The sequence below is a fragment of the Thalia democratica genome, chromosome 9 (assembly GCF_965202585.1).
Source record: "Thalia democratica chromosome 9, ktThaDemo2.hap1.1, whole genome shotgun sequence".
NCBI classification, from domain to species: domain Eukaryota; kingdom Metazoa; phylum Chordata; class Thaliacea; order Salpida; family Salpidae; genus Thalia; species Thalia democratica.
The window spans coordinates 34,702,334-34,714,277 of NC_139173.1; the positions used below are offsets into that span (position 1 = coordinate 34,702,334).

The window sequence follows — 11,944 nt, forward strand, 5'->3', positions numbered from 1 at the left end:
TAGTTAGATCCATTTTTTATTCAAAACAACTAACTGAACAATATAAAATTTGTTAAACAAACTAATTTGTTGTTAAAAAAATTAAAATATTTTTTTATTAGTTCTCACAAAAACAGAAAGCTCAGAAAGTATTTGGACTTTTATTAGTACTAAAAGATAAATCATCACAAATTTTACATTGTAAGCTTATTAAGCCTTTATCTTGTTTTTTTTTTATTTTGCTTTAGTTGCTTTTTTTTAATTTTAGTTTGGTTTAAACTTTTTTTTTTGGTATAAATTTGCATTGAATTCAAAGAAAGTATTTAAAAGCATAATTACACTCTTTAAATGCAAAGTGAATTAAATAAGAAGAAAAGTCTTTGTATATTTGTGTCATTTTTATATGTATTTTAGTTAGAAAAAATATTACTTCAGCTAGGTCAATGAATTGCTTAATTTTTTGTCTATAGTATCTTTTGCATAAGTCTAAGTTTAAAAATATGTATCAACAGTAAAATTAGTTTTTTAAGGTTTTTGATTTTTTTACCAAGAAAGGTATTTTACAAAGCTATACTAAGTAAAAAAAATCTGCTTTAACTTATAAATAAATTAAAATAAAGTAGAAATAAAATAATTTTTCTTTTTTTAGTAACACTAGCTGTATTTGTTGATTAATAAGAGAGATAACAATTAAATTTAAGCATTAATATGAAATTATTCATATTGTTATGTGTTTTTTACTAATAAAGAGTTTTATTTTATACTAAATTTGCAGTTTATCATCATATTTGGTATGAAGCTAGTTTTAATGCTGTTTTAAAGTCAAACACAATAATAAATGTTGCAAGGAAAAGTGTTGATACTTTTTATAAGATTTTGCTGAAATATTTGAACCGAAATGAAGCAGATATTTTTTATCCACAATTTCTACTTTAAAATTAATTTTTATTAATTTGAGGTTAGACTTTGTAAAAAGACTTTAACTAATACTTCTGATACATTTATATATAAAAAAAAAAGGTTTATTTTTACTCTAAATATTAATACTTTTGTTTTTACAACTGTATTTCAATTTCATCAAAATACTTTATTTTCTCAGTTCAAACATGTGCTAATGTTAATATTGCAAAAAATAAAGATATAAACATCATAAAACGTTAATACTATACCTTAATTTTTTTTTTCATTACAGGCTATTTAATGTAAAAAAAACTGTGCAAGTTTAAATAGAATTGTTTTCACGAATAAAGCATGAGCACCTTGGTATTGGACATCTCCCAATGTTTCGACGAACCCTCTAAAATCAATGAACTTTTGGATGAACACAAACCCGACAGGATTGTGGTGAGATAACTTTTTTTTTGTTTATTTTTTTTAGTTTTTTTTTAGTACAATATTTGATAAACTTCTAATGAAGTGAATGGTTTTTTCAATGTTTCAAAACTAGTATATATGAATTATATTTTACTGTTCAAAGAGATAAACTTGTGGTGAGCAAATAAATTTTATTTTTAAAGTTTAAGGTTTAAAAAGACAAGATTTCTATAAAGTATTATGTTTTTAACTTTACATAATACGCAGAAAAATTTGATTAATTTTGTTCTTAAGTTAACACTGTTAAGCTAATGATCTACCGGATCCATGATCCTTATTTAAAATTAAGAACTGGATCCGGCCTGATAATAATGTTACAGGTCTGGTAGGCCTCTGAATTTTCTTAACTAACAGTGGCCCCTTCCAGCTATCCTCAATTTTATTTCTTATGAATATTTAGACCAGTTGTCTTCACGAGATTCTTATTAAAAAGTCTAAGGTTTATAAAAATAGAATTTTAAAACTCACACTAGTTATTTCTAAACCTAAATCTAGCCTAATTTTTTCAGATCCGGTAGACTTTTAATTTTAATTGAAAATGTAAACACATTAGCTATTATGAACATAAGTTCGTGACTTTTTGTAATAGTTTAACTGAGCAAATAAAGACTTTTTTTTTCAGTTCCACAACCTGAAATGCGCACCAGAGAAAACTGAAATGATTGTTGGCGACTTGATTAGTCAGATTGTAAGTTTGAAACACAAATTGAATTAGTTTTAGATATTAATTAAATTAAATTGATCTACTGATTTAAAACAATCAATATAAATATTTATTTATGATACTTCTTATACTAATATTTTATTTTGTACTTAATTTTGAACTTGTTTTACAGTTAAGGAGTGCTTAGGCACGAAACTTTAGCTCTGCAATTTTTTTTTCAATTAAAAAAGCGTTTTAGGTGGCTCTGTATTGAAAATTTTAATTTATTAAGTTAATCAACATATTTCTATACATATAAATATATATATATATATATGTATAGAAATATGTTGATTAACTTAATAAATTAAAATGTTCAATACAGAGCAACCTAAAACGATAACAATCGAATTTAAAAATAATTTAAAGATATGTTGTTTTCGTTAATTTTAGTTGTTAGATTAGTTAGATGGTAGGTCGATTTTTGTACTGAATATTTGTAATGTACAATAATTCAATTCTTACGTCATATTGTTTTTGTTTTTTTCTAAACTTTTGCATCTTTGTTTACCAAAGTGCTTTTTATTTTAAATTTGAACTGGCTGAAGATAAAGACAATCTTTTTTGTCTTTATGAAACATATGTTCCAGTATTTTTGAAATCGTCATTTCAATAAATTATTTAAAAGCCCTTCAAGTGGGCTCAGTAGAAGGTGTTTGAATATTGTTTGAATATTGAGCTTATTTTATACATATATACATATGCCTAATAACTTAATCTTAATTTTTCATTAATATTCATATGTAATCAGTAAACTTCTAAAATAAACTAAACTTTTTGCTATACTAATGTCAGTTTATAGCAATTTTGTTCTAAAGCGAGCTTAAAAAATTTTTATTTTAATTTATCAAAATTTAAACTCAAAATTATTTGCATATATATATATATAACTATACAACTATATATTTAAATTACTTATCGACTTTTAAATAATTAATGATTTCATAATGCCTCAGGACGCGGCGCCAAAAGCCGAATTCGTAGCGGCTCCTAGTGGCGAGATCCACATCAACAAAGTTCCTGAACTAACAGTGAAGCAAATTCCTGGAGACGAAATACATGTTGAGAATGTTGAGGAGGGCAACTCGGTCGTCGTCTCGGGGAACAGCATAAAGACGATGCTGGAGAAAATCCTCAGGGACGTCACGAAAGATCAGGATGATGCGGAAGTGACGTCAGAGACTGCAGAGGAGAAAGTTGACGAGTTTAGAGTCGAGGTTGGAATGGATGGATACTCGACGGTGAGTTTGATAAAATTTTTTACTTGTTGTTATGTTGAAGTAATTTGATAAAAATTGTTTGAATTAACAAAAGTGGTCGTTTTATTGTGTTTCTAGCTTGTTAAAGTAAGCTTGATTAACAAAATTGATCGTTTATAGTTTATTTAAAAATGTATAGAACAATAAAATTGTTTATTTATTGAGTTTGCAGCTAACTTGTTCTTGATACAAATTGTTATTTTTAAGGTGTTTTTTTTTGCATCTAAACAAATACATTTACACGAGTATGGTTGTTTTATTTCAAATAAATCCGCTGCAAAACAGTTGTTTCACTTTGTTGAACATCTTCAGTCGTAATCAGTTTCTTTTTTAAACTTTTTTTCCCAAGTAGTCACAACCTTAAAACATTTCAAGGTGAGTGATTCTCAAGGACAGCCCTCAAGGACAAATTCGTCTGATGGCTCTAACGATCCTAATACAGATGAAGAGATCTTTGAAATATCGAGTGGGTCTAAGGATCCAGATAAAGAGGTCTTTGAAGTATCTGATGATTCTAATGATGAATCTAACTCCGGGATGTCGGATGAAAAAACGGAAGACTCAAAGGTAATACAAATATGTTTACACAAGCATTAATGTTTTATTTCAAAGAATTCCAATATGAAGCAGTTGTTTTTTTACTCAGTCGAACACAATCAGTTGAAATTAAATTATTTTTCAAACAAAATTTTTATATCTTGATAAAAACTAGAAGTATTTTAAAACTAAGGATGACTCAGGATTCTTTTATTCTTTTGATTAAAAGAAAGGAAACCCTGTTTTAAACATAAATTTTATACTTTCATAAAAATATTAAGATATTATTAAGGTTGATGAATCTCATGAACAAGCTGCAACGTCTGATAGATCTGAAGATTGTACTTCAGATGCTGAGGCCTCCGAGATCTCTGATGAATCTTATTCAGAAGATGAGACTTCTGATGAAGACATGGAAGTTTCGCCTTCAGAGGTAGAACAAATATGTTTTCACAAACAATAATATTTCGAATAATTCCGATTTGAAACATTCTTTCTACTCTTTTAGAAATCTTTAATTGTGTTCAGATTCATTTTAAAAACTCAATTTCATATAATGAAAATAAAAACTTTTTAATATTTCAAGGTTGACGAGCCTCAAACTGAGTCTGGTACTGAGATGTCAGGTGCTCCTGATGAAGATGCAAGTTCTGTTGTCTCAGACATAAAAGAGGAAGGTGGTAACCCAGGAGTAATCACGTGCTATTTGGGAAACGTAAGTTCCAAATATTTGTTAACTTTGAATATTCTGTTGTAAATGACTCCGAAGTTAACTGATGCTGATAACTAAGGAAGTTGAATGTTTTTTGTGATTACAATCTTTTTTGACATATATTTTTCTTAAAAATTTTAAAATTTTTAGGTAAGTGATTCTAAAACGGATGAACAACCCGTTCTTTTGCCACTTGGTTTTCAACGACCAGGTTTCCAGCATCCTGATTACGTTTCTGAGACCTCAGAGATCTCAGGTACGAGGAAGAAATTTGTCCGAAACGAAACAGAAATGTCGGAGGGAAGCATAACAGTAAGTTGAATGAACAAAAATTTTACACTTGTGTTGTTTTTCAAATCTAAAAACGTTGTGTCTATTTATTATACTAGTACATGTCAAAATATTTTTACTTATTAACTGAAAATTTAATTCAACTTAAGACTGGTGATTGTGAAGCGGATATTTCTGGGCCGGATCCTGATCCCGTTGCTTTACTTGAAGAAGAGGAAGTTGCTGAAGACAAAGCAGCTGAAAGGCCGGTCAAATACGTTATTGTGAGTTGAATTCTAAACAGCTAGTAACTAATATAAAAGTTATGATAAACTAAATTGTTCTTTTTTTTTGTTTGTTTTTTAGCGTATAAAAACGTGAACTGACTATGATAATATGATTTTTTGTGATAGAAAATAACAGGGAAAAAATTCAGTGCCACAACCTCAATTGTAAATAACTAGTAATTAGTATATAACTGTTACTATCCAAATTACGAAAATGATTTTTAAAAAGATTGTGATTGTAGGAACAAGACAATTTTTTTTTTCAGGCCCACAACCTCAAATGTGATGCTGAGAAAACTAAACTCATTCTCGATGATTTGATGACGCAAATTGTGAGTTTAATTTATTTGAGTTACTAAACAATTTATTTAATAGTAATCTTAAATCGCTACTAAATATAATCATATACACAGTTTTAAATATTATTTACTGATTTTGAATCTCTAGTTAATATACACATACAAATTTATTAACTTTATTTCTTCAGGATGATCCTGCTAGACAAATCGACTTTGTAGCGACTCCTAACGGCGAGATCCACATCAACGAAAAGCCAGAATTGACAGTGAAGCAATTTCCCGGGGATGAAATTGAAGATAGCATTGTTGAAGAGAACGACATGGTTAAAATGTCGGGAAACGAAATGAAGAAGATGATCCACAAAATACTATGCAGCGTGAAGAAAGAGTGCAGTTCAGGGATTGAATCAGATGAAGATGAGGTTGCTTCAGTCGATGAACAGGAAACAGACGTGGTAGTAAGTTGAATAAAATTGTTTGTTTATTAAAAATTATATATATATATATTTAAGTATAAAAAACCTTATACATAGCTAAAATTCATACTATAATTTTGTAACCTTTTAGCAACTTTATTCTGACGATGTGCTAAAAGAAATAAATGTAAAAACCTTGCAAACTTTGAAAACAAGTGATTTGTGTTCAAACTCTCTAATAAAAATTGGTACCAAAACAAAACTTTTACATTAATTAAATTGATATATTGATCAAGTTTGTAGCTTGTTTGTTTGTAATTAACAAAATAAAGGTTTTCTTTTATATGTAAACCAAACATATTTACATAAGTATATGATACATTTTACTTAAAAATACTCCGATATGAAACAAACACTTTTAGACATCTTCACTAGTAACTAGATTATCCTTTAACTCAAAATTTATTAAAAAAAAAAAACTTTTAAATTTCATAAAGGTAACATATGAAGTAGTTAGATTTGTATATAAGCATAATATTAATATATATTATTTAGTATAATAATTTTAGTTAGTATAATTTCAAACAGTGTTTAATTTCAAACAGTTTTGATATGAAACAGCTGTCTGCTCTGTTAAACACTGTTAGTTGCAATTAACTTCCATACTCGTAAACTATAAATAACGCACTCCACCACACGACCAACAACAACAGCATTCGAGACAACCAATTACCGGTTTACCCCTCGTTAGGACTCATCTCAGGTTGTCTCGGATGCTGTTGTTGTTGGTCGTGTGGTGAAGTTCATTTTATTGTTGATGGTGCCAACATTTTAACTTTGTTGATGATTGCCGATATAAACTTTAGTTAATATCTTGAACTTGTATTTCATGTATGGAAAAAATATTTCAACTCTTAATTGTTTCAAGGTCAGCGATCCTCAGCCGCGCGCTGAAGTTTCAGATGAAGAAGCCGAGTGTTTGGAGGTAATTATTTATTTTTTACAAATAAATATAAATTACAGTTGATTTTTTGATTTACATTTCAATCATTTCAAGCTAAGTGAAGCTTGGACATTAGACGAAGGGGATGGGACTTTGGAAGAAATTTCCGATCCTTACGATGTCCACATGTCGGACCAAGCTGATCCAGCTGACTCGGGTGAACGAAAGGAAGTTGAGCCCCAACAGGTGACTAGATACCATTTTTAAATTTCTTTTTTCCGTTAAAAGTTTTTAGAATGTTTAACAAATATGAAGTCCATGTTTTTCTACAAAGACTTTAAACGTTTCAAGGCAATTTGTTTTGAAAGAGAGTTTTTGGGCGAAAAATAATTCTCCGACGTCTCTTCTTTGTCTTGATTAAACTAACTATTTTGAATGCGTTCTTCTGTCGTTTAACAAACAATATAGTATTGCAAAAATAATATTTTGAAACATTTCAAGGCAAGTGATTCAGAAGGAGGGACATTGGACATGGATACTGAGGACACGGATACTCATTTTTTCTCAGACATATCTTCTTTGCACTCTTTATCTCCGCTGCATGGTGTCGATGACGTTCAGATGTCAGAGGAACTTTCGATCCCTGACGAAAAAGCGGAATTTGATGCTCTACAGAGAGTTAGATTGTTATTTTTAACTTCTTGTTTCATAAAAACAAAATAAAGTTGTAATTTTTTTTGGTGATTCAAAAGGACAAATTGTTCTGTATGTTGAGATGATTGATGCATAAGTTTGATTTTTCTCTTTTATTTCATTTTAATGCACAAAACTATGTCAATAAATAGATTAGTACATGTGAGAATTAATTTATTTAAAAGTGTTTTCAGCCGAATTTTTAATTAGTTTAATGCATCTCAAGGTTGACGGTTCCGAAGCAGGTGATTTCGAGGATCAAATTGGTCCCCAAACCTCAGAGATGAGACTTGAAGAAGATTCTTCAGGTGAAAAAGCTAAAGTTAGTTAAGTTAACAATTTGCGTTGTAATGTTAAAATATCTTTTTAAGTCAAAGTAAATCTTTTTGTATGTACGCGCTGAATAAACAGTAAAAATGTTAATATAATAAACGAAATATCTTTGTATCTGCTGTTTTTTGTTGTTATAAATGAATTGAGATACGTTTTATTTTGTTGTTTTTTAAACCAATTTTATTACATATAGATCACATTATTCAAAGCTGTCTCATCTCTACTAAATAAAAAGAAGACTACTTTCAAACAATTAATTTTATGTTTTTATATATGTGCTGACTAAATATTTAATGACATTTAAAGTTGTACACTATTTGTTTACAATGAAATTCATAAGTTGAAATAATTCTTTTGTACACTTATGTTAATTAAACACGTTTTAAGGTTGATGATTTCGGTGGGCTAATTTTGCCTTCAGTGATTGATCACGATGGTTCAGTTAAAGAAAAGAATGTTAATAAAGACAAAATGGTATTTTTCTGTTTTTAACATGTTTATTACTGAAAATTATTTTCTTTAATTCAATTATTATGTTGTAACTAAGTAGTGTAGTAACCACATATGATAAATGTAAATGTATACTAAAAACATTTTTTTAATTTTTTATCATAAAATTTTAGTTTTTTAATTTGTTAGAAAAGAATTTTCTAAATGTTGCAAAGAACATTTCCTAAAAACTTGATTAAATTTTCTCAAAAAACATAGGGAGTAGATAGATTTTTAGTAATATGGTCTTTTTTAACCTTATTAGTTTGCGCCTTTATAAAGTTGTTGTTGAGCGCGAATCATCTGTCGATTGTTAATTTCAGGGTTTGTAAAATGTTTAAAGTTTTCATGCCAAATAAGAACTGAAACGTAAAAACCTTTGTTTGTTTATGTAAATAATTTCACGTTTGAGTAAATATATAACACTGCTTTTTACCAAGGGTAGTTTTATTTTTGTATGTAAAGCATGCTAGACACTTAACTCCAAAATTTTCAAGGATGACGACCTGAAAGCAGAAGAACCAGATTTCCAACAATCTCTTGTTTCTGACACCTGCGACACAAAAGAAGAAGCCGGTCTTAGTGCCGAGATGTTGGGTGAAGAAGAAGAAAAAGCCAGGAAGCGCCAACAAAGGAAGAGGGTAAATAAAAAAGTGTTACTTTTCTAGTGTTATAATTTGTTATTAAAATTAAGAAACAAAACCTTATACAGGGCTGCCACAACGTCAGGAAAAACTTAAAAAATGACAAAAGTCAGGAAATTTGACAAAAGTATATTAAATGTCAGATTTTGTCAGTTTAAATTTACAAAGTTCCTCATTTTCTAAAGCCTGTAAATGGTAAAAAATTAATTAAAAATCCTTTAAAGTCAGAAATATTGCAAAATTTTTCCTAGAAATTTGCAAAATTATTAATTTTCAATGCCTTCATCTGATAGAAATTTTATAAAACAGATGTATAGTTTACTTGTTTATGTATTTTTATTATTATTTTTTTAAAGTTCTTTATTGTTTTAAGGTTTTAGTTGTGAAAGTTCGTTATATGTCGTTTCGTTTATTTATATGCATTTATGTTAGAAAGTGCTGAAAAGTTGTGTCTTTTTTCAGACAGCTGTGTTTATAAAGTAATAATGCAATTATTTTACTGGTAGAAATCGGACTTGAAGTTAGATGAATTTGAAGAACCAGATTTCCAACAATCTCTTGTTTCTGACACCTCCGACACAAAAGAAGAAGCCGGTCTTAGTGCCGAGATCGTGGGTGAAGAAGAGGAAAAAGCCAGGAAGCGCCAACAAAGGAAGAGGGTAAATAAAAAAAAGTTGCTTTTTTAGTGTTTAAGATTGTTGTTAAAATTAAGAAACGAAACCTATTACTATGATATGTGATAGGACAATATTGTTATTTTTGTAGTTTTTAGTTTGTATATATTTAAATATTTCCATTTAACCATCTCTAATACGAAATAGTTTTACGACAAAGAAGTTTGTCAACCTATATTTAAACCTCATAGCGTTAATATGAAAACACTTGTTTTTAATTCAAATAAAGCTAACATTTTATTGAAAGATATATTTATTACAAAGATTACAATTACTCAGTTTCATCGCAAGCGGATTTTCAAACTTTTATTCTGCAGTAAAAATAATTAAATTGACAAACTATGCAATTAATGTTTTATACACAGATATACAAAGCTTCGGTGCCTGTCCTGAAACCACCATTTTTATACTTAACTGTTTAAAATATTTAAAAAATCTATCATGACAACATTATTAGCATATTTAAATTTGTCAAACTTTATTTGTACGTCATATATCATTGGGTTAAATTCATAGTTCTAAAAAAAAACACCTGATTTTAACATAATTAAATTTTAATTACAGATATTCCAAACTTTGGCACTAAACAGGCTTGCCACTTTACCTAAAAACCTTGAATTTGACAATTTAGGCAAAAACAAACTGGAAAAACTTAAAGTCTGAGAACTTTGAAAAAAAAAACCTGGAATTTTGAACAATTTCAACATGTTCAGAAGTAAAATTTCAATTTGACATAAAAAATCCATCATATAGATAAAAAGTTTAGTCACCATATCATAATGTTTTTTTATTAAAAACACATTTATAGTATCCTCTCAATGTTTTTATACTATTTAACACAGTTTCTTACTTTAAACTTAACTTTAAACTAAAAATAGACCGAAAAATTAAAAACCTCAAGATAATTTTGAAAAACGAGTGGCAACTCTGTTTAAATGTTAAGAAATAAATCAATTTGATATATAGAAATATTACTTCAATGTCTTTAAGTTACAAAAAAAAAACGTTTCTTGTCGCATTTTATTTTCCTCATCCGCAACATTCCATTCACAGAAGCTCTCGCCCGCCGAGCTGGAGGAGAAGCTCGCGGAGATGGGGTTTCCCCTGCACAACGGGAAGCGCGTCATGACGACGGAGAAGCAGAACGAGCTGTTCGCGAACGAGGAGGAACTCAGGAAGCTGCCGTTCGAGGAGAGGATGCGGGTCCCGTGGCACTTCACCGAGGAGGAGCGGGCGGCCATGGACAGGTGGGTCATTTGTTCCTCTGAAAGTTTAAAACAGGGTTTCTTCTTTTTTTTTTTCAAACGCCCCCCTTTTTGTTCGTCGCTTGTTCCTCTGAAAATAGACTGTTTAAACTATTTGTTGCTTTGCATTGTCAATTCTAAAATCATACTCTTCACCAGGATTTATTAAACTTTTTTTATTCAAATTTTCCTCTTTAAAGATATTAAAAAGGCTTTCTAAAAATTGGGTAGCTGTCAAATTCGCACGAGCGTACAAAATTGCACGGAGACGCTTTTCGTGCAATTTTGTCTGGTAGTTCATTTGTTTCTCTAAAAATTTGACTGTTTAAAACAAGGTTTCCTGATTTTGTTTTCAAACGGCCCCCTTTAAAGAAATTAAAAAGGCACCTCCAACAAGATTACCATTTAAAATACCTAACACCTTTTTTTTTGTTGCTCTTCATCTGCAATTCAAGAATATCTATTGAAAGTTTCAAAATTTTAAGATTGCCCCCTTTCGCCCCTTTACTAGTTGTTGCCACCCAACTTACTAAAATTGCCCCCACTTTGGAAAACCCTGATTTAAACTACTATTTGCTTTATTACTACCAATTCCAAAACAATTACAATTGAAATATGAGTTCCACTTTTGCTCATAAACGCATTTTACACTTGAAAATTCCAAACTAACTGTGCTTAAGATTTTTAAAAGGTTTTATAGAAAAAAAACCTTTTAGTTTTCTTCACTTGTTATGCTAGTTTGAAAAGGTAAATTCTGTCAAACAGGTCGTTCATGCGGTTGATGCGATCTGGGCAACCCGGTCCGGTACGACCCGGGCAACCCTGAGGACATGGCGAAGGCAGAAGAGGTCATCGGAGTTAACGATTTTTAATCATGTGAAATTAAAATCTTTATTTTTGTTGCTCTTCATCTGAAGATTATGAAAAGACAGAAGAGATCATCGGGATTAATGATTTTTAAACAAGTAAAATTTTTTAACAGCTTTGTTCCGGTGCACAACTTGTTTAAAAAATATAACATTTCGTTTTTTTTTAATCGAGATCCTTTGTAGTAAGTCTTATTAAAAAAGATCATGAACAAGTGAAAC

General features: G+C 29.4%; 1 protein-coding gene across 1 annotated transcript; it reads left to right on the forward strand.

Annotated features, from left to right (window-relative positions):
• The first annotated feature begins 1,183 nt into the window (after window positions 1-1,183).
• LOC145844231 (uncharacterized) lies at window positions 1,184-11,944 on the forward strand. Its single transcript, XM_082951602.1, has 19 exons — window positions 1,184-1,323; window positions 1,976-2,041; window positions 3,013-3,297; window positions 3,691-3,882; window positions 4,145-4,285; window positions 4,439-4,567; window positions 4,715-4,876; window positions 5,005-5,118; window positions 5,388-5,453; window positions 5,609-5,878; window positions 6,765-6,821; window positions 6,894-7,025; window positions 7,281-7,457; window positions 7,699-7,794; window positions 8,193-8,279; window positions 8,792-8,935; window positions 9,445-9,597; window positions 10,666-10,859; window positions 11,622-11,944. Exons 1-19 carry the CDS (start codon window positions 1,231-1,233, stop codon window positions 11,680-11,682), a joined length of 2,619 nt encoding a protein of 872 aa, XP_082807728.1. The 5' UTR covers window positions 1,184-1,230; the 3' UTR covers window positions 11,683-11,944.

Coding starts and splice junctions, on each gene's coding strand:
- LOC145844231 (XM_082951602.1), top strand. CDS start 1,231: ATGAGCACCTTGGTATTGGACATCTCCCAATGTTTCGACGAACCCTCT. Junction 2,042..3,012: donor GCGACTTGATTAGTCAGATT/GTAAGTTTGAAA, acceptor ATAATGCCTCAG/GACGCGGCGCCAAAAGCCGA. Junction 3,298..3,690: donor GAATGGATGGATACTCGACG/GTGAGTTTGATA, acceptor AAACATTTCAAG/GTGAGTGATTCTCAAGGACA.